At 40.0% G+C, this 23,437-nt stretch overlaps 1 protein-coding gene across 7 annotated transcripts in view; it reads left to right on the plus strand.

Annotated features, from left to right (window-relative positions):
* The window catches only part of LOC109412880 (homeobox protein abdominal-A homolog), a 105,898-nt gene that overhangs the window by 20,895 nt on the left and 61,566 nt on the right, over positions 1-23,437 (plus strand). For all 7 annotated transcript variants that reach the window (XM_062842833.1, XM_062842814.1, XM_019678232.3 and 4 more), the window contains one exon: positions 20,576-20,623. In XM_062842833.1, coding sequence (XP_062698817.1) covers positions 20,576-20,623 — 48 coding nt within the window. The remainder of the gene's footprint in view (positions 1-20,575; positions 20,624-23,437) is intronic.

Here is a 23,437-nt window from a genome sequence, read left to right on the forward strand (position 1 = left end):
CCCCGTTTCCATGGTAACCATCCCCGACGGAGTCGTTTTCTCTCTCTGCGCCGCCTTTGCTCTCATTCTGGAAATGGTTTCTTTGTTCTTAATGGAGGCACACCGAGAAATGTGAGTTTTTCCTTCGGAAGGGAAGAAAAGTGTGGGTCCCGAGATGAACTAGCCTAGAGCTAAAAATTTCGTTAATACAGATAAAAAAATAAAAATAAAATGAAAAATTAAAAAAAAAAATAAAAATAAAAAAAATAAAAATAAACAAACCTTTCTAAAACGAATAGAAATTTTATCATTTTCAATTCAAGCTAGTGCATAGTTGAAAAAGGCACTAGGTAAAAGATAGGGTTCTGTATAATGTCAAACTTTTTAGGTTATGGTAATTTTAAAATATGGGCCACATATTCATCGAATTGCGATTTATGTAAAGCAAACTGTAACAACTATTCATCAAGAAGAAAAACAAATACTTTTACCTTAAAAAGGCAAAATAAATGTAAATACATCACATACTCAAAGGAAAATGAAATAGCATGTCTGTGGAAAGTATCTATTCAAGTGCGCATAATGATCCCAATTCTGATTTATTTGGCTAGGTGCAAATATAGAAATAAACACGCATGCCACCACATTTAAAATTCCTTTGTCTGCCGATGCCGATGGTGATAGTCAGTCGGTCGGTTGTAATAGAATACCTACTCTGTGTCCGCTCAATGACCAACTGATGGGCAATAACAATTATCGCGATGATGATGGTGCAGTGCGCGCTATTGCATGGTTTAAGAAGTCTGCCACTGTACGAGGCTATAACACAATCTTGTTCAAGTCTGTCATTCGAGTGGTTGTTGATTGTTGCTATAACTTATAGGAAAGCCTCTCTCGCATTTCGAAAATATTTTATATTTAGTACAAATTCCTCACTCAATGCGGCGACAGCCCCCGCTTGCAGATTGTATCGAATCCCAAGCGCCTGAATTATGTAACAAAATTGCTAAATTACCTCGTTCGGGGGCCGTTTGCATCATTTGCATGATTGTTCTTAGCGCACCGAAGCGCAACGAACCACTACTGACAGGCAAACGAGCGATAGAACGAGGTCCACCACCGTTCATGAAGCTTATAAATGGATTGTTTTTCATATCATAATTTTCTCCAACGGGATGGCATGATAGCTTCAAGTAGTGCAGTAAGTGCGGCTTCCGTGTTTGCAAATATGGTATGAAATTTCTGCTATTGTTTGAGCAGTGGCATTATTGCTGATTGTTTTGATTTCGTTAATGGGTGAAATTGTATCATTATTTATTAAATAAATAGATCCGTTTAGAATTTGTGGTGATCAATTTCGAATACTCTTATTTCATTCTTTGGGCTCGTAAGCATGGAAATGAAGAATAAAAATTGAATCAAGGTAACAGTCAAACTCCATGGAAAAATATTTTTATGAAAACTCTTTTTTAAACTCCGGAAGAAATCCTTGGAATACTGAAGAAGACTCTGGATATAATAAAATTCTAAATAAATTTCTGAAGAAGTCTCTTAATAAATCCCTGACGGTATTTATGAACAAATGTCTTATCAAGTTGATTCAAATTCCCAGTGAATTTTCCCAAACTAAAAAGTTTGATAGGAATTTCTGCAGAAACTCCTAAGAAACATTTCTGCAGAATTTGATTTGTTGAATCCTTGAAATAATCCTAGGAGATTTTTTAAAGATATTCTTGGACGAGCACTTATGTAAAAATACATAAATTAGCATCCGGAGAAATTCATGAGATAATGTCTACAGGTATTCCTGGAACAATTTCTGCAAAAATCTCTGCGGGAATTCCTAAGGAAATTCTTGGAGACATTTCGGAAAATTTCAATGATATCCAAGATAAATCCTTGGAGAAATTTCTGAAAAAGTTTCTGGAGAAATTATTATTATTATTATTTATTTTTTCAAATAAAAAATTTTGAAAGAGGGAAAAAACCCCTTTGAGTGATTTCCACAAATTCTGGAGAAATTCGTGATGGAAAAGCTGTATGAAGGCCTAAAAGAATTTCTGAAAAAAAAATCTTGGAAACCGTTGGAGAAATGTATAGAAGAATTTTAATAAAAATCTCTGTTAAATAAAAAAAAATCTGATGTAATCCGTTGAAGAATTTCTTAAAGAACCCTTGGGGAAATTTATGAAGAACGAAGAAATTCTTTATATAACACCGCGAAGAGTTGCTGAAGAACTATTGGAATAATTTCTAAAGAAATCTGTATGAGATTTTCTTAAAGAATCCCTGTATAAATCTCAAAATAAATGCATTAAGCAGTTTTTCAAGAAATTCATGGAAGAATCCATGAATCCATTTCAAGAAATTCATGAATGAATCCTAGGAGAAGTTTTTTGAAAAATTTCAGAAGCAAACTCAGAGATTTTATATAGCAAACATCGAGGAAATATCTGAAGGAATTACTAGTTTCTGACGATATCAAGCTTCTGAAGGAATTCGTGGAAGATTTTCCGAGAGAGTTCGAAAAAGGATTTTTTGAAGAACCCACACACTTATTTTAGAGTCACTTGTACGGCTGTTCTATTTTCGGTAAAAGTTTGAATCACCGAAGTTCAGCACAGTTTTACCGAAGTTCAGTTATTTTTTACCGAACGTTCGATAGATATTAGCGACGATTAAGTACAGTTTACCGAACGTTGGGTAATTTTTCGCCGAACTTCGGTAATGTTTTGCTGAACAATCGGTAATTTGAACTTTTACCGAAAATAGAACAGCTGAATACGGTACTTTATTTTAAGTGTGCGTGGAGAAATTTATGAGGAGGCCTATTCAACGCTTTCTAGTAGTAAATAAGAAGGCAACGCAGGAAAATGTCTGAAGTAGTCCTTGCAAGATTTCATAAAAAAAAAATCCTTTAAAAATCTAAAGGTATCCCTGGGAACAAATTCTAAAGGAATCCTAATACAGAAATTCAGAATGAATTCCTGAATTGGTTCTAATAATCTTGGGATAATTTTCAGTGAGAATCCCTGGCAGAAGTTTTTAATGAGTCAATCGAAGATATTGTGGTGAAATATTTAAAGAAATCTGGAGGAATCTTAGACGTTTTTTTAAAAAACCCCTGGAAAACTTTATAAAAGCCTCTGTGGAAGAATTTGTGAAAAATAAATCTCTTGAAGATTCTGAAGAAATTCATGGTGAGATGTCTGAAGAAATCCATAGAGGGTTTTTTAAACCAATCCTTCAAGAAAATTCTGAAGATATTTTTAGAAATAGGGGAAATTACCTATTCTCGGCCGTTTTGTTCTCTTCGTCTTGGGGAGGTTTTTGAAAACTATTGAACTCAAAGTTAGCCTCAAATCCTTCCACACTAATGTGAATTATATGGCCATGTTTCAGGCAATTTGGCTGACAAAAACCCCCCATGATGAAGAGAACAAACCGATAATACCCAATGTCACCCTATATCTGAAGGAAGCCCTGGAAAATTTTCTGAAGAAATTCGGGGAGGAATTTCTCTTCTCTTTCCGTGCAAGATTTTTTTTTGAGAAATTTCTGGAGAAATAAAATCTTGAATAAATTTGGTGTGATTCTTTTTTGTTACATTTTTTTTCTTAAAACCTTTCTAAAAGAGTACCTGGAAGAGTTTCTGAAACGAACTCTGGGAAAAAACCGGACTATTTCAAAAATTGTTATAAGGAATCCATTGAGGGATTCCTGTGATAATATTTTATAAACTTATTTGGAGAAATTAACGAAGAAATCGATTGTGGGATTTCTAAACAAAACATTTGAGAAATTGTTGAATGAATTGTGAATTTCTGATTTTCTGAAGGTATCGCTGGAATAATTTCTAGTGGAATCCGTGGCAGATTTTCCGAGAGAAACTCCGAAGGCGTTTTAGAAAGAACCTGTGGAAAAAAAATCTGAAGAAGTCTATTTAATGTTTTCTAGTGGAATACTAGAAATTTATAGTGGAAACTCTAGAGGTAGGGGGATTAGGGGCATAATGGACACCCGGGGCGAAATGGACACCCCTGTTTTTGTCGAAACCGTTGACTTTTATGTAAAACTTTTAATGCATAAGTGTAAAGGAACAAGTCATTGTTCTATTTATCAAAAATATCATTAATATTCCTTCAAAATAATGAAAATATCATTGAAATTGAAATATGTTTTTCATATGGTGGATTTCTTATAATTTCGAAGCAGCAGCAAATAAGTTACTACACGTGTTTGAGTGTGTCCACCATAAAACAAATAAAATGTTAGCATATCTACATGTATACGCAGATTTAGCAATGGTTGAAATATTATATTTTTTATCAGAACTTACTCAAAATAGCAATTTCAATGTTGTAGTCGATTCGGGGCGAAATGAACACTGGCAATTATGAATGGATGTATGCGCGTTGCATACTGTTAGGCGTTTTAGAGAGTGTGGAAAAAATCAATCCGATTATTTTAGCCTAAAGTTTATTTATTTAACTTTGATGTTATGTAAACTCGTCTAAGATGGAGTATTATATCTGTGGTATTGATCTCCGTAGGCAAATTACTTAACTGGTCGATATTATCAAAGATACAGCATAAAATATGGAGGGGTGTCCATTATGCCCCGATGGGTGTCCATTTCGCCCCGTACCTTTCCTGCCAGCCCCAAAAAATACACGGTTTACAATTCATTATTTCTTCGCAATGATGACATTCTACCTGCTGTAAATGATTGAAATACGTAGGAAACAAGTTGAAGTTGTGAGCCAACTGATAATATGTTAAGTTTTTGTCTGCTATACAGGCCTAACATATTCATTTGCTTAGGGTGTCCATTAAGAAGTGAATACAAAAGACATTTCTGTAGCAGTCCAAGCAAGACTTCATAACAAATTCTTCAAGCATTTCTGAAGGAATCCCTGGCATAATTTCATAAAAAATCCACTAACAAAATTTCCAGATGAATCTTTTATTTATTATTGATAAACAATTCATGGAAGTTTTCAAGTAGGAACCCCTGGAAGAAATTCAGAAATGATCCCCTAGATTAACAAGGCTGGAGACACAAGGAGAAGAAACGTCAAAATTGGAACAGTTGATTAGCTGTCATCCCCATAGTTCCAATCGAGCAGTAGACCTGTCAAAACGACAAGGATTCGTCTATAATCAAGACAATTGACAATTTTCTGAAAGGAATCCTTCAGGATTTTGAGTATTTTTTTCGAGGAATCAATTAAGGAATTACTGGAAAAATCTTTTGTGGTTTTGTTAATAGGATGCTTTGAAAAAAAATCTGAAGGAATCTCCAGAGAAATTTCGGAAAATAAATTTTTGAAGGAACTTTCGAAGCAACTCATGGGAGATTTTATAAAACAATCCCACGATAAATTTCCGAAGGAATCTCTAGAGGAATTTCTGGGATATTGCTTATGAATTCCTGGAAGATTTTCTGATGGAATACTTGGAGAGGTTTCGGTTTGCATCCTTAAAAATATCTGAAGAAACTGTTGGAAAACTTCCTGAAAACAGCATCTCTGGATCAGGGGCGTTTAATTTCGTTTCAATGATACACTTTCATGCAAAATTTGAATGAGTCACTTTATCTGTTTGACACACTATTCGAGTCTTTCTTTTCGATTCGAAAAACGTTCTCATTCATCGTAGTACTCGGTAGTCTCTCTTCGGGGTGGCGTTGCTTGTGCTTCACTCGGCAGAGCAGTAGTGCCTCACTCTTGCGCGTTAGTCTCTCAATGGTTACGGGCGCCGGTTAATTGGATTTAAGCGGTCGAACTTGTGTTCCTTTTTCATAAAACATAATGATCATTCTATTGGCGAGCACCACTATTTGAAAAATTGTTTTAAATAGTGTTTTTAGCACATTGAAATTTTTCAATGACCCACAATTGAAACGAAAATCCAAAGTGTTTCACTTCAATTTTCAAACACACTTGTTTCAGTAGCAATAATGAACGAGCGTGTTGCAGTGTGAGTTATGAAGCATCGCAGCAGTCCCGTCGCATGGGAAACGATTTGCTACAGCTTACGCGCGTCATGTTTTCCTTTCGAAATTGCACGTCCCTGCTCTGGATACATTTCTGAAGATATCCCTGTAAGATTTTTAAAAGGAACCCATTGTAGAAATTTCTGACGGAATGAGGAATTTTTGGATCAATTCATGCAAGATTTTTCAAAATAATTATTTGAAATTTTTTAGAAGATCCTTTGTGGAAAAATCTAAGCAATCCCTGAAGTCCCTAAATCCAAATGAATACTTGGAGAACTTTTTAAAAGAATCCGGGAAGAATTTCCTCATGGAATTTTCGGAGAAATCCTTGAAGGAATTTCTGAAGATTTTTTCGACAGTTTGTCTGAAACCCCTAAGCAAGAATTTCTGAAACGTGTTCTATAGGAACCCCGGGAGAAATACTGATAAAATGGCTGATAATTCCTGATGGAACCCATTGTCGAGTTATGACAGAAACTTTGGTCCAATATTCCAAGAGATTTTTTTCTTAAAATTGCGAGTTGAGAGTTTGTCTTGTAATGAAATACTTCAAGGAATTCTGAAACTATTTTCTGAAGAAAAGTGCCCCAGACAACCAGTAATCGTATAATATGTTGCATAAGATGATAAAGTGGAGGCCATATGCGTGCATGCCTCCATCCAGACGCATGTAAAATGTACGCATATCGCCTCCGCTTTATCATCTTATGCAACATTTTATACGATCACTGGTTGACTGGGGCCAATCCAGGAAAGTTTCTGAAAAAAAACAAAACCAACGAACCTGCTCCAGTAGGGTTTTGTTAAAGAATCCATAGAGGAATGTCAGAAAAATCCATGGATGGTTTTCTAAATGAATTCTTCGAGAAAATTCTGGAGAACTTTCAAAAAGAATTTCTGATAGAAGCCCTTGGGACATTTCTGAAAAAAATCGGGTAAGATTTTCTCAAGCAATCCAGGCAAGATTTTTTCAAAAAATCTTGAAGTGATCCCTCGAGTTAGTTCGAAAATAAATCTCTGGAGTCATTTCTGAAGAAATTTTTGGGCGAATTCCTGAAGCAGTCCATGAAAGATTTTTGAAGATGATTTTTTGTGAAATTTCTCAGAGAACTCTCCCTTGTGAAATACCTGGAGGAATACCTGGAAAAATTTCTAAAGGAAACTAGAAAATTCATTAAGGAACTTTTGTGGGAATTACTGGAGAAATCCTTGGAAAACTTTCCGAAAAAAAAAATTGTGTAAGTTTTTTTTTAATCACCCGGAAATTGAATCTCTGAAAATATTTTCTAAGGCAACCAGTGGGAGAATTTCAGAAATATGTAGAAGAATTTTTAAGAGTACCCTGGAGTAGTTTAGAAAAGAATTTATGAAGAACATCCAAAGCAATCTGTACAAGTTTTTTTTCTTTTTTTAATGCGAGTATTTTCCTGATGTTCTGTTATTCGGAGTAGTATGGTATGGTTGGTTGGTGGAATATCTCATAAGAATTTTAGAATGATCCGTACAATTACAAGGCGGTCTTTGATAATAGTTGATTATGAGTTGTTATACAGTATTGTTCCGATTTTATCACGCCCCTTTTCAAAAATGCTTTCAAATATTGTACAAAATCTAAACGCATTATTAATATTTTTAACGTTGCAAAACACGCTTTCAACATTCATATTGAAGAAGAGAGGAAACACTTGCTCTAAAATGTAACAGAAAATTAATGAAAAATAAAGGACTGACGCGCGGAGGGCGTGATAAAATCGGAACATTGCTGTAGTTGATAGCGAAATTCAAGAAGATGTCAAGGACTAAACTCAAGGACATTTTGTACGGCGTTGAATATTCCAAAAATATACAACAACTTATTTCAGCCTTCAAGTAAGTCCAGTAGTTTTAATTGCAAATGCAACGTTACTCTGTATAGCGGCTATGACTATTATTACGTGTGTAGAGCTCAAGTTCTACTCTTTGGAATAGTTTGGTAGATCTGAAACATCCCAAATCAATTCATAGGAGTTATTTCTGATAGCATATCTTCTTCTTTTTCTTCTTCTTCTTTATGGTTCTACGTTCCCACAGGGACTTGGCCTGCCGTACTTCGCCTTAGTGTTCTTTGAGCACTTCCACAGTTATTAATTCAAGGGCTTCCTTTGCCTGCCATTGCATGAATTTGTATATTGTGAGGCAAGTACAATGATTCCGTAGGAATGCTTGAAAAAGTTTTCGGAGGAATCCTCAGAGTTTCTTGTGGAATCCTTGGGAAAAATAATTAAAAAATCGATGAAATTTCTGATGGAATTTTAAATATAGCTGGAATAATTTCCGTGGGAAGTTTTTCCCAAAATAATTCCGAGTTTTCTTAAAAAACAAGAAATAATTTCTAAAAAAAAAAGAATGCTTAGAGAAATTGCTGGAGGAAACTTTAGAGGTAGGTATTTAAGAAGGGAACTCAGGAGAAATCCCTGAAGCAATTCATATAAGATTTTCATAAAAAATCCATGTTAAAATTCTGAAGGAATCCCTAAAAGCATGCTAAATAATTCCCTGATTTTTTGTTAAAAAAATCCCTGGGCAATTTTAAGTAAGTATATGAAGTATATGAAAGATTTTGTAATGGAATACTTGAAGAAATCCCTGGAAAACTTTGTAAAAGCCGGTAGAATTTCTAAAACAAAAACCTGTGGAAGTTCCTAAATAAACTAATGGAGGAATTTCTGAAGAAATCCATGGAAAAATTTTTAAATGAATTCTTCGAGGACATTCTAATGAAATTCAGAGATGCAATTTTTGCACGATTTTCTTTAGGAATTCGAACTATTTCGAGTGCATGTCCTAGAGGACTAAAAAAAAATCATTGGAGGACTTCTGAAAAAAAAATCTATAGAGTTATTTCTGAAGAAATTCTTTGATGATTTTTTAAAACAGTCCATGCCAGATTTTTTTAGATACTTCTTGGTGAAATTTCTTGGAGAGTCGGCCTTAAGGAATTCATAAAAAAGTACTTGGAGGAATTTCTAAATTAAATCCTGAAGGAAATTTCCAAATGATTCCTTGTAAAATTGTTAAAATGAAGCTGTGGATGAATTTCTGTGGTGATTTTTGTCTGATGATATGCTTAGAAGGAATTTTCGCAGGAAACTGTTGCAGAATTTCTTCAGAATTTTTCAGAAACTTTTCTGAAAAACTCTTGGAAAAATATCTGGTAGAACTCAACGATTTTTAAAGCAATTGCTGGGACATTTTCTGAATGCATATCTAGAAGAATATCTGAAGTAATATATGTTTATCTGGAGGATTCCTCCCAAATGACATTTCCTGTAAAAAAAAGTTGAAGTTGCATGTACGGAAGCTTAAAAATTTTAATATTCATTTGGATTATTGATCGAATAATTGTGAGGGCCTAAAATGAATAATTGAAACTTTGCGTTTGTAGATTTTATGAAAATATGTACTTATGCATTCCAGTCATATTCTAAGTCAGTTGAAAAGACTTCAGTTTGAAATTATTTCTCAAACGTACTTTGAATCGTCTCATCATACTTTTACGCTCCAGAAACCTTATCCCACCATCACACCTTCACAGTTTGCTCTTCCACCAGTCTCGGTAAGGTGATTTATTTGCATACGGCACTGACTGGCCATTGGTCAGCGGAGGAACACAAAACAAACTGTGTAAAAACCCGACTAGCAGCGATCGAGAAGCCATTTTGAATGGGCCGTTGCCATCTCTTTCTCTGCTCTACATTTATCCATTCATTCTTCCTACGAACAACCTACCTACGACCAGAATTGACTGCCAATGATTTATGTTTCTCTCATCCTGCCCATTACCAGCTATGAAGAAACCCATCAAACCGATCGACCGAAGAAGGGAATCTCGATGATACCGGGGTCGAACCGGTTGAATTAAAATTCCAGCTTAAGATCCATACAAACACACACGCACTCACGTTGGAACGTACACGGAGAAACGAAAGTACCCAAAAGTGAGTTCAATCCACCCAACTTCGAGGTTGCGTGCGGGAAGCCAATTTTGAGTTGATGAAGTCGATGTTGAGGTAGGTAGTTTGCATTTAGGCGTATTCGGCCAAAGTACCTAAAGTCGAAGTTCTTTTTACTCAACCATCAGTTAAAATTACTCAACTTTCGGTTCTATGTCACTTACTCAATTTTGGCTTCCCGCATCGAACTCTCAAAGTTGGGTTGTTTTGCTATTCACTCTTTGACAACAGCAAAGAGAGCGAATGAAATAGGATGCAAAAAAGAACTCAAAAGTGAGTTTAAAAATACTCAAATTTGAGTTTTCTTGTTTTTCAGTGTAGGAAACCACTTCTCTTACGCACTTAAGTGGATTAAAGCTGGCTGCGGGATTTGGCTTGCGCTGGCTGTTTGCCATGCCTTTTCCGGCACCCATTATCGTCATTGGCAATCGGTTTAATCATTGCAATAACGATCAACGAAATAAATAAGTTCGATTTCAATTTGAATTTTCCTTCCACTGCATTGGTTCGGGGATGTGTGCTGTGGTCAAATATGGGCCTTTCATTCCAGTAGTATAGGGGAGGCGAGGGCTCCATAAGCATGACTTGTGAGGTGATTAAGTAATCTATCAATCTTTGATTGCCGTCTTAACTATCTCAACAGAACTGATGTTTGTGATAAACTCTCATAAAACTAATGGAACTATCAGTAAACGTTCCACGCTCGTTTTGCCCTCATCTACCCTACCAAAAGAATTGCGAAGGGGAATTTACGAAAGCAGAGGAATCACCCATAAAATTCCAGTCGTTTCAATCAGTCGAGGAGAGGTAAAGTCAGACTGTCAGCACAGTCACTTTTTTAGCCTGCATCTCACCTATTTAACAACTGTACTTCGTATCAGCTAAATACATAATTCGAAGAGAACGCTTTCGAATGTGGGTACCCCAAAAAAAACAACATTCGAGATCTTCTTTTATCGCACATCAATTGCCGGGTCGTCTGTCAAAATTTGCCCAAAACAAATGACAACACGACATCGATTTCACCTAGCCCTGTCTGTACCCGCTGAGCCAAGTGAAAATGCAGTGACGAAAAAAAAAGTTCTGTTTTGCACCTTATTTTGCGCTTACCGTTCACCGGTCGGTGGTCGGCGTCGTCAGCCGGTTAGTTACGCAACCCGGTTGTTACTCGGTTTGAGACTCGAAACAGCTGGCACCCCGTCGAAGGGTTACCCGCACACCTTCGCTTCGTTTTTGGATGATTTGTGCGTCTTCAATAAGCCTTTGACTGTGAGACCGGTGACTCCTGGTGGGCGCTTTCTATTTTGCCTTTTTTAGCAGTTTGTCATTTGTTTTTTGTGCGCCGGATCTCTGAACATGAAGCCGACCTTGAGTAAGAGAAAGCTGGAAAGCGTTTTACGGAAAGGGTTTTTCGTCAACGGGTTTCTAAGGAATTTGCTGGGGCAATATTTTCAAGGTTCGATAATACGGTTGAGAGTATTGACCATTTTGCTTGTCAAAAGAGTGGTGTTTTGAAGGTTGATTGTGTAATTATCGTCATGGCGCTGAAACGGGATGCAGTAATGCCTAAACGGCGATGCTTAACGACTACCCTACGGGATGCTTATGACGTGTAGCGTAACATGCTTTCAATTGCTGCAGATCTTGCCAGTGTTTCATTCAGGACAGAAACTGAGGATCAGCTCAGTTCTCGAATTTTTAGATAAATAACTTCTATTTGATTTGTTAGCTATTTTTCAAATAAAAAAAAATCTATGAGCTGATCAATGCAGATTGATTGATTGATTGATTGATTTGTCTTTATTAAAGAGACTTTCAGCCCTTGGCTAGTTCGTCTCTTAACACCAATGCAGATGCCCACACTCTATTCGAAATTTTTTTTCAGCATGGTACTTAATGGTATCCCGCAGTACTCCTATTATATTTTATGGAATTCTATGGTATTTTACGATGCTTCAAAGAGTTCAGTGGTCCGTGGAGATCCTATGAATCAATAATCTTTGACATTAGTGCTCATGAAAACCGCTTGCGTCTCGGACTTCCAATTGGTCACAACCACCAACTCAGTTTTGTGGTGAGCCAATTCCAGTTTCCTGGAGCTCATCCACTCTTCTACAACTGTAATCGAGTGGGCAGCGGTCAATTTCACATCTTCGGACCTCCTGCGTAATGTCGGAACATGTGTCGGAACTTCAATCTCAACATCTCGTCGTACAAGACATGCCATAACACCGGACCCAGGATGGAAACTTGCGGGACTCTTGAGGTTATGTGAAAGCACTTTTTACCCACCGCTGTATCGTACTTTGGTACTCAATTCTAGGAATAACTTCCAAGAATCTTGTATTTGTATCACTCAAAGGGGCTTTTCCCTCTTCCTAAATTTTTGTTAAAAAATAAAACTAACTAACTAACTAATCTTGTATTTGTACCCGGGTATCTCCAGACGCAGGAGTGCATCGTCAATAGCCGCCCAACTAGCACTGTTTAACGTGACGCTTATTTCCAGAATCACTACTGCACAGTAGCGAATTCCCCTCCTCTTACGCTGGGGCGCTATCTCAGTGATCTTTGTAACCGACAAGATAGCGTCTACGGTCGACTTCCCCTTCGGAAAACCGAACTGATTGCTCAAAAGATCACTCAAACCTTCAGTGTGCCTGAACATTCTGTTAAGGATGACCTTCTCGAGCACCTGCCTCACCGTGCCGATTTAGCATATAGGTCTATATGCCAACGGTCCACCTGGTCTCCAGGTGGTTTCCCTACCTTTGGCAATACAACCAGGGTCTACCACTTCCAAACCTCTGGGAAAACTCCCTCGTCCAGGCATTTCTGGAACAACCTGAACAACCCGGGATCATCTGCAATAGCTACATTCAATGCCAAGTTGGGAACTCCTACGCCAAGGGACTTTGCTATCTCCGCAAGTTCCACATCGGTGACCCTCTCCTCATCGCTAGCCCCAGTCCCCAACTGTCCTACAAAAGGAGGCCAGGGACTAGGATCATGGTGCGGAAAAAGCCCCTCGATGATCTGCTCTAACGTCTCTGAAGAGACTGCTATGTAAGAGCCATTACACCTCTTGTCTTGGCCATCACAATCCTGTAGGCATAACCCCGCGGATTCGTATGGCACTTTGATCTGTCTCTGGAGCTTCGAAGCAGCCCTTTTTTATTGCTTTTACCTCAGTCTTCAGCGCGACTTCGGCAGTGGTGACCACCACCCGCCGTTCGTTTCGCTCTTCCTCAGTTTGTGCTCGCTGCATCTGCCGCCTTGCCCGTAGGCAGACGCAGCGCAGGTCCACAATCGCTTGAGTCCACCAGTAAGTCAGGGGTCTTCCATTTCCAGGGTGGACTTGCCAAGGCACGCATGCAATAGCACCGCTATTAGCTCGTCACCATTTGAATCAAGTAGGGGTCACTCACGGCGGAGCGCCTCTCTAAACACCTTGTCGTTGAAGTATGATATATATCTTCGACTTGCAAGGGCTTGGTATTGGTATACCTCTTCTTTTACCCACTGCCTGCTGTTATTGTAGTAGATACTGTAGCGAACCACCAGTGTGAGTGTAACCATCGTCTACTCTCTAGTTCGAACTTCTTGTTCAGGACTACAAATGGCAAAGATAACCCCAAGAGTACCTTTAGTTGGAATCGACGTTAGCCAGATCGACATCTATCATAGCCTGTGCAGTATCTCTAGCAGGATCTGGCCCCGCTAGTGCGTAAAATGTCTTCCCAATTGCACGGTTCAGACATTGAAGTCGCCTGCTATTACCACCGGCCTTCGCCCTGTCAGCACGCTCGTCATTCAGTTTAGCATCTGCGTGAACTGCTTAATCTACCATTGCGGAGGTGGTATTTGCCCGTCATCCATATCGCCACCATTTTTCCGGACCCATCCGCGACGTAATTGCCGTTGCCGGCGGGTGTTCGGTAAAGGTCCGCTATGATGGTGATATCCGTCCCCTACTCAGAAACTGTCTGACAACGTAGTAGCTAGGCTGGGTAACAGTGGTTCAGGTTCAGCTGCGTTACTTGCACTGTGATTTGTCAGCGGCGGCTCTTCTGAAGGCCGGGCACCTTGGGCCTCCCGTTGGGTGCTTGCCGCTCACGGATTTCCCGGAATTAATCAAACACGTGAGTGGACTCGTAAAGCCTTGTAACCTTCACTGCCACATAGCCTACACAGTTTGCTCCTTTCATGGCCTTTGCAGTCCCATGACTTGTGTGTTGGTTCCACACACCTGAAAGAAACCTTCGGTCAGTCGTGTAAGGTCAGTTGGCATGCTGATCAGCCCAGCTTGTATCAAGGCCACCTGTGTCCCTGCCGGACCCTTCCGTAGCCTAACGACTGCGGTTGCCACCTGCTCCTCGCATTGTTGCTGCATTGCCATGACGAGTTCTTTCGCGTTAGTAATCTCCTCTAGGTTAACGCTCTCGTCAAGGACCTTTTCCGTAAGACATTTGTAGACCGCGCTCGAGGATCATTTCACCTGTACGAGTACGTCTAATATTGAGCACGCCGGCTCCCAGATTCACGAACTTGGTGTCGCTCCTCATCGCCTTCAAGATGTCCGAGTACTTGGACTGTTCAGTCTTAATGACGAGCACGTCGTCATTCTCGCGCTTGGCACTCGCCCTCTTACGTGTTCTGGCGCTAGTGTCCCTACGCTGCTGCGCCGCTTGCGGTTTCTTCTCCTTCTTCTTCCGCTCCACTTTGGTACAAGGGGCCTCCTCCCCCTGATCAGCCCGATCTTGTGATTACTGAGAACCAAACAGTGGTGCAAACCCCACGTTCCCTTTGAACCGGGACGAGCCGGCATAGAACTGAATAGTCAGTTCCACTCTTCCCGTCTTCCCGGGATGCCTGACTGGGGTAGTTGTGGAGTTAACAGTCGCCTTGCGGGCGCCGCCTGGTAGCCCCTCACCGAACGGCTGCTCACACGCTTCTGCGATTGCTCGTCGTAAGCAAAAGCATCCGCCACATTTCTGGGGCTGCCCGCGAAAGCGAAGGCCTTCATCTGGGCAAACCTTTGATTTCACGGGCTCTGCTGCTGTCGCAGTTGCCACGAGTCCTGGATGGCGACCATCGTTGACTTCCGAAGTCTAATAAGGGCCTGCTTGAGGTCCTTGCTAATATTAGACTTCGCCGATGCAAAGTTAATGATAGAGTCAAGCCACTTCCATCGCATCTCGTCATGGTGATGACCCTCATTAACCACGCTCACCCTCTCGATTACTTATTCCTCGATACGGGACACCTTGAATTGGGGGTAGTAGTCCTATTCTTAGCCGGAAACCACACGGCTGACTCGCAGAAAAAGAAGGGGAGGGGCTTCGTCAAGCCCCAGAACTACTGTCCCTGCTATCCTACAAATCCAGCTTTAAAAACAACGATCTGCGAAAATCCTGATATGTTCAGGACCAGAACACCATTGTATTCAAGAGGGCAGTTTCCTCGACATTTGGAAAATACTGAACTAAGTGACACTACAGAAGCCAGATGAACCTCCCGCTGATCCATCAGCGTGTGGATATCATCAGGACGGTTGTCGATGCTATGGAGTCAGCGGGGTGGTCACCTTGGATGTCAAAAACACCTTCAATAGTGCCAGCTGGGTAGCAATCGCCGATTCGTTACACAGGTGGAGGGTGCCCGAGACGAGTTTTCTGTGCCATGTTCTGAAAAGTTATTTTAAGAATCGTAGACTGATTTGTGAAACATATACGACGAGGTATTCAGGCTGAACTTTCCTAGAGAGTAACCTGCGTAGCTTTGTGGACGATGTAACTCTTCTAAGGATCGAGAAATCACGAGAAGAAGTCAAAGTACTGGTTACGGAGGCGATGGACGCTATGAAAGGCTGGATGCGGGTTATGGGTTCTTTAAGCAGTACTTGCACGGGTTCGGTATGTCCTGTACAAGGTCGCCGATGTATTCTGAATGTCGGGACATAGAGTAGAAGAAACACCGAAGGATACTAATGCTCAGTTATCCAAGGTTTGCGGCGAAATGGTACCCATTATTATTGGAGCTGACGTCAACGTGGACGGTATCGTCGAATGAGTGGGCAGCGATGAAGCAATGTGAAACGTAGTGAACAGATCTGTAGTTCAGATCATGACATCACTGCAGCGGAGTTGGCGGAAGGAACAGCGACATGCGATATAAGAGGCGAGGAGAAAGCACGATCGGTTTCGGGAGAAATTCCTTCACCGGGGAACTCTCTGACGGAGTAGGCTAGGTTCACCGTCGGGGACTCGTCGAGTAGAACATTTCGTAGCACCGGTTGGGTCATCGGAGCGCCAGGCTCAACCGAAATCGGTGGATTGACGCTAGTGGTAGTTCCATAATAAGAGCAGAAAATGTCCGCCGCTTTCAGGCAGAATAGCGCACCGGATGGTATGGGCACAAAGCGTATTTTAGGCTAAGCTGATTGAATGAACGTGACGTACCAACAGGAAAGGCTCAAAGTGGTGCAAGTTTGTTACTGAACGGCAAAAGGGGGTTTTCGGGGGTTTGAAGGGTCTCAGTTGCATTACAAGGAATACCATGGGGTTTTAGGGGGATTTCGAAGGCATTTAGAGGATTTGAAGCGCGTTTTAGAGGCATTACGCAGGCGTTATGTAGGCGTTTTAGGCGTTTTCGGGGGTTTCTGAGGGTCTCAGGTGCGTTACATGGGGTCCTAGAGGGTTTAAGGAGGATTTCGAAGGCATCTAAGGAAGCTGCAGATGATTTTTGGCAGATTTCAGAGTCGTTACTCAGGCGTTACGTGCGCGTTTTCGGGGATCCCTGAGGGTATCAGGTGCGTTACATGTGGCCCGAGGGATTTAGAGAGATTTCGAAGGCATTTTAGGTAGCTTCAGATGATTTTTGGTGAGTTTCAGAGGCGTTACTCAGACGTTACGCACGTGTTTTCGGGGGTTTTGGAGGGTCTCAGGGGCATTACAGGAGATTTTGGTAGGGGGGGTCTACAGTTTCTGAAAAGACAATTTGGATCACTGTTCTTATTATAAATTCAGGAAGATTCCAACGGCGCATCAAAGCGTTTCATAAACGTTTCAGGCGATTTTAGAAGAGGTTGTGAACAGATGTTCAAAGCTGTTTACGATTGTAGATCCGATTACTTAGAGTCAAGAAAGCTCTTGGAGATTCGCGTAATGAGCAAATATACTTCTGTTCATATAGCCACTCTAGGTCGAAATCAGTTATCGCTTGTCAACTCAAATCGAGGAGCTAAATTCAGCAAACGCTATCCACCTAGTATGGGTGCATGGTCATTCTTTCATTGCTGTAGCTGATGAGGTAGCTCGTACTGGATTATCACATGATATCTGTTCACGCAGGTTTGTAGTTAAAAACGACAAGTCCGGATTAGATCAAACAGACTGTAATGCATTCGTAACGCAATTGCACTCAAATGACTTGCACTCACGATCTCGCCATACTTGTAGCATCTCCCCGCCAAATTGAAGAACAATGTAGAATTATCTTCCAGAAAAAGGTGATCGACCTTACCATAATAGTCTTCAGAAACCAGTAGTAGACAATTAGTCAATATTCAATGTAATCCTATATAAGACATAATCCAGCTTCAACCAAGATAATAACAGTGTATAAGTTCAACAGTATACAGAAAACCCAGAAATACAGAACATTAGTGAAATCGAAAAGGCTAAGTGTTCAATAAATTCCAGTCATTATACAGAAGAAAAAGTGTATCAATAGTTCGTCCAATAAATGTTGTAGTTGTTTAGAAACTTTATACCAACGTTTAACTCTGTGTTCAGTATCATCGCGATTATGATCGATTAGTGTCCGACTGATTCCGACTACCACAGACGCTCTTTTGTGCGACAACAATATCATTGAACCTGATCCATCTGTTCCAGTATCGATGTGTTGGATTAAGCTTTAGGTTGATACCTGGGCTGCCACTTAATACGCACAATACTGTTGTCAAACAATATTGTACTGAGCCATCTCTAAGGGTATCTTACAAATACAGTTTCTTACCGATTTTGGCAACAAGAGGTGAATTTTATGTTGCCAAATTGGGGTGTTGCCAAAATCGGTAATTTTTTTTTGTGGATTTACTTAAACTTTTATACGTCAATTTGGCTTATATTTTAAATATGGACTATTCACAAGTTATAGAACGATCCCTGTAGGCAGGGCCGGATTTAAGGGGGGGGCCAGGGGGGCCATGGCCCCGGGCCCCCACATTTCAGGGGCCCCCACAAAATATTACTTCAAATGGGAATCGAAAATAAGTAGTGCTAGAATCATTTTGATTTAATTTTTATCACAAGTACTTCTACTCTTAAGATGTGTGTGAAATATTGCGCTTCAAATTAGAAAGAAGTAGTTATCTGCCTTTTAATAAAATTTCAAACTTTTCCAGAAAGTTGTTAAGATTTTTAAGGTTTGAATTGATCACTCTTGTGAATTGCACAAGTTATTTTACCAAAAATATATGAGAAAATCTTCACCTGAATTCTGGATGAAATCTTAAACGCTATAGAATAGAGAGTCGAATAGTTTCTGCTGAAAATTTGTGTTTATTTCTGTCGAAAATTATTGGTGTTTTTTTTTAAATCCTACATAGTTCTTTGAAGATTTGCAAGTGTTTCTATCAGAATAAAGAAAAGTTTTTAGAATTGTAGAGTTTGATTTCGCTTACCAAACTTATGAATTATTCAAATTGAACCCCAGAATTGTTGAATGTGTAATGTAAGGCGTATTCTTATCAAATCCATAGGTTCCTTATGAAAATTGCAGTAGATATTTGTGGAAAAATTGTTGAAAGATCCTGAAATATTTAAAGTTTTGCAAACATTTTTTTTTGTTTAAATTGGCTAAAAATTCGTCCACCAAAGGTTATTATGAAATATTAATTATAATTCTATTTCAAATAAAACAGAAATTCCATCAGGTACTCATTATGGATTTCCGATGAAATTTCTACAGCAGCTTTTAGTAGAATTTCCGCTAAAAATTCCACTATGGATTTTTTGCCTCTTGAAGTTTCACAAGGAGTTCTTAACAATTATTCTGCGCGTTCACCAGAAACTCCTCTCGAAGTCGCAATAGGAATGTTTATGCTTAAGTTCCACTAAAAAAGAAACCTGGTTATCGGTCAGCAACTCTATAGATTTCATAAATGATTCCGCAAGAAATTCTATTTGGAGGTTTTGCAATAACAACCCTAATTTTTGGAAGAATTTTCCATAATTTCTGGATTTTTGCATAATGAAAAACAAAAAAAAAAATATCTTCTAAACAGAGGGCCCCCACAACACTGTGGCCCCGGGCCCCCACATTTGTAAATCCGGCCCTGCCTGTAGGTGACGTTCATAAATTACGTCATGATTTGTAAAATTGTTGATTTTGGAAAATTTAATGAATTTTGATTTTTTGAAGAAGAGTAACGCTAAAATATAAATACATTTACAAATACAAACGATTTTTCGGTAAAAAAATTTGATCAAAATTTGTTGTTGCCAAAATCGGTAAAAAATTGTTGCCAAAATCGGTAAGAAATTGTTGCCAAAAACGGGTGTTGCCAAAATCGGGAGTAGACAAAAACGGGTGTTGCCAAAATCGGTAAGAAACTGTATGTCAAAGTAGAATTGCAGCATACTGGTCAAAGCATTGACATTCATTTGTATGTGATAACTGTGAATACAATTATGGAAGTTCGTATCATTTGATATGCAACTGTCCAGTTTTTCCGCAACTGCGTTTCCAAGTACTCTAATTATGTGAACACTTATTATGTGAAACTGACTTCAGAAACCTAAGTCTTCAGGATGTCATGTTGTAACCCGATATGGTAAAGTGCTTATAGACACTCTTGACGCTTTATGCGATATTACAGTACCGTCTTCAGTACACTGTTTGAATCCATTATGGTATGCGTGCGTGCGTGCGCATACCATCGTTAGTGCCCTCTTCCTGGGCATTTTTATTATTTCCCTATCTGTCTCTATCCCTAACCTATCCTAATCCTACTTTCCTCTCATTTCCCTCAGGCAGATGATCTATCTATAAATTGATTTGTATTATGGCGTTGACTCAAATGTCCCAAATGGAACGTGCCGGTCTTTTGATACCTGAAATGACATGTTTTATAAGAATTCGTTTATACTATAAAATACCAAACAGTTAGTCTCAGATTGCTCTGTGCTTGTTTGCATGAGTTGAAGTCTTTTCAAGTCATCATATGTATTGTAACATGTTGCGACTAGCGTTTTCAATGCATATTATTCTACAACCTACAATCAATAGACAGACTGCTTAGAATAAGGGCATCATGAATGACTTGTGAGTGACCTATACTGATGAGCTCGTTCCATGATGTGTTCTCTTGCGTTCTTGCTTCATAATTTGCTGATGTATGAATAACTGTCCCATTTTCAGTTTATAAAACATGAGTAAATCATATGTAGAACAGTGATACATATTGCGATTGTATATCTTTTATTTTAGGAAGATTTGTCATAAGTATACCAGAAAACTAACGATTGTTGAAATTTTATTTATATTTATGTTTTAACAACGATATTAATCCATTTCATTTATCATTTATTCCCAGATTGGATGAGTAATCCCTTCGACCGAGTAGTGTGTGGAGATTTCGCAGGTAAGTCGATCATGTTTTTATCCTACATCTATGCTTTATATGCACTTTAGTCGAATCCTTCCCGAGAAACCCCATCGAGAATGTTTTATAATTTCCGTGAACAGAGAGATCTAAACTGAACCGCGTTGTTCAACTTGGAACATGTGATGGCGGTCAACCCGACAAGAGATACCGCCAGTGAACAAAAGCAGGAAAAAAGCGGATCAGCCATCACAGCCAGTCAGTGCTATAAATTCACGTCAAGAGGGATACATGATTAAACAAAAGTCAATTTACCGCTCTCGCTTGGCGTGCGGTTTTGCAGCATCGCTGGGCGTTCATGGTCGCCAACTCGATCTCTGGACGGACGGACGGGGCCTATTCAGGTAGCGACCGACCGTCCGACCAGTGCGAGCAGAGGAGGGAAAACTCGTTTCGCACACCAACATTGTAACGTTTTCCCCCTTGCTTTGACATATGCACTGATTTATGCTGCCGAGTACACGAAGAACCATGGCTGCCGTTCGAAGCGCAGAAAACCAAAAAAAAAGAAGACAAAGAGGGAAAAGGCCATGCTCTTAATTCGATAATGGAACGAATGGAAAAAAGTGCTCTCTTTATTCAGACAAAAGGCCAACATATGGTGCCTCCTTGGATTCGGGCATAGCCTACTTCGGACTGGATTCTTGGCCGCGTCGACTGAGGGGGAAATTTATGCTGATTGTGATGGGGAGAATCTGACGCAGCAGCAGTCAGCATCCAACCAAGCAGGCAGCAAACCCGTTGTCTCTCTGTGTTGGTGTTAGAAATATTTGAATTCCAAATGAAATGGAAGAACTGGATCCGAGTCGGTTTTTTTTCGCTTCTCGGAAACCGCAGCTTGCGGATCTTGAGTCAGAGCCGTGAGACACCTTTGCGGAGAGCGATTGTGTCGCATCTTCTATTTTACGACCTCACCGCGCGCGCGCTCTGCAAGGAAGATGCAATCTCACCGGTCGGTCGGGACTCCGGCTCCGGCACCGACGACTTCGAGAAACACCACCGTGTGTCCGTCCAGGTTGCCGCTGCATTTGAATGCAGGAGAGGATATTTTTCAACTTTCCGGGCTCATGACATGAGTTATGATCCCGCGCGGTTTTCGTTCGCTTCCCTTTTCTGGCATGGCGTTGCGTGCGCTGGCTGCGCGCACCCGAGTCGACTCGAGTCGAGAGTCCAGTCAGTCAGTGACTGTCGTTATTTACTTTTAAGTCACGTCCTCTCTAAACTACGTACACGCCTAGACTGCGCGCGCGGGAAGAAAAACCAGAATGGCTTGAGAAAAATTTCAATTTCATTAAATTTTATTCCAACGCATCGCGCGTCGAAGTGGTGAGTGGTTCCTTTGGCTGCACGAAGACACACCGCACCGCGTGTGGAATAAATTAAGGTCGCTCCCAGGGTTAGTTACCCGGGCCCGGAGCACTCGATACATACCTACCTTCTACTTTGTGGCGGCACGGCAGCGGTATGCTCCGCTCATGCAGGATTCCTATTTCCATGGGAATTAATTTCTTTATCAGCGGCCTCTAGACGATGGAGTCGATGACTACGATCGTTTAATTGCGGCAGATTAAGCTTGTTTTATGGCCATGATGCAGCTTTGGGGGTTTGACGAAAGTCGGAGCATATCAAAGGGATCGGACTGGTTTGGGTCTGTCTTCAGTAGATAGTTGATTTCGATTTCTGGTTTTTATCACACATCATTGATATCTGTTGTAAATTTCAGCATTGTTGAGGGGATTGGGAGTAAATTCATCACAATTATGAATTCAAGAGTGTAATTTCAGTATTGCTCCTTTCAGTTTCTCCAGGTTCGCGGATTCGCTTAGGAGTTTTTTTCTGATATACTTTCATGAAATCTCGTGGGATTTTTTCTATAAAGTCTATTAAAATTCCTACTACTTTTCAGCTTCCAGGAATTTCTCCAGAAGTTTCTTGTGTTATTTCTGCAAGAGTGCTTTCGTAAATTCCAGCTGAAGTACTTTTGAGGATTCCTGCAAAAGTTCCTACTGTAGTTCATCCATAGATTCGTTCTTGGATTCAACCAAGAGCTTCTCCTAAATTCGCACTTAATTTGGCTTTAGAAATTCTCCAGGAATTTCTTCTGAGAATCCCTTAAGAGTTCCTTCAGAATCCTCGAGCAGCTTATTCTGGGAATCTTCCAGTAATTCCATCCCCCAGAAGTTCTTCCTGGAATTCTTAAAACAGTCTCTTCTGGAAATCTTTCAGGAGTTCTTTCTGCAGTTTCATCTGGGAATCCTCCAGCACTTCTTTCTCGCAATCTCATTCCAGAATTTATCCTGGAAGCCCTCATGTAATTTATTCTAGAAATCTTTCGGCGTTTTTCTTGGAAATCTCTAGAGGTTTATTCTGAAAATCATCCAGGAAACCGGGAGCCATTTTTTTTATTTCTCCAGAATCTTCCTGAAGTATGCTTTGGATATCCAACATGAGTTCTTTCTGGGAATCTTTTAGAAGGTCCTGGAGAAATCCATGGATTGATTTTCATGGTTTTCCCCAGAAGGAATTAGTGGAGGAATTCCAGGTTAATCTTTTGTATTAATCCCTTCAGGAGCTTTCTAAAGAATTCCTTGAGAAATTCCCAGCAGGAATCCATTAAAGTATATGGTGGAATCCACAGAAGGCACTCGTGAAGGAATCACCAGAATGAATTCCGGAAGAAGTCCTTAAAATAAATTCCGGAATAGAATCCCCAGACGGCATTTCTGAAATCACAAACAGATGATGTTTCTGGGGGAATCAACAGATGGCATCACTGGAGAAGTTATTACATTT

Source organism: Aedes albopictus, chromosome 1 (genome assembly GCF_035046485.1).
Source record: "Aedes albopictus strain Foshan chromosome 1, AalbF5, whole genome shotgun sequence".
NCBI lineage: Eukaryota > Metazoa > Arthropoda > Insecta > Diptera > Culicidae > Aedes > Aedes albopictus.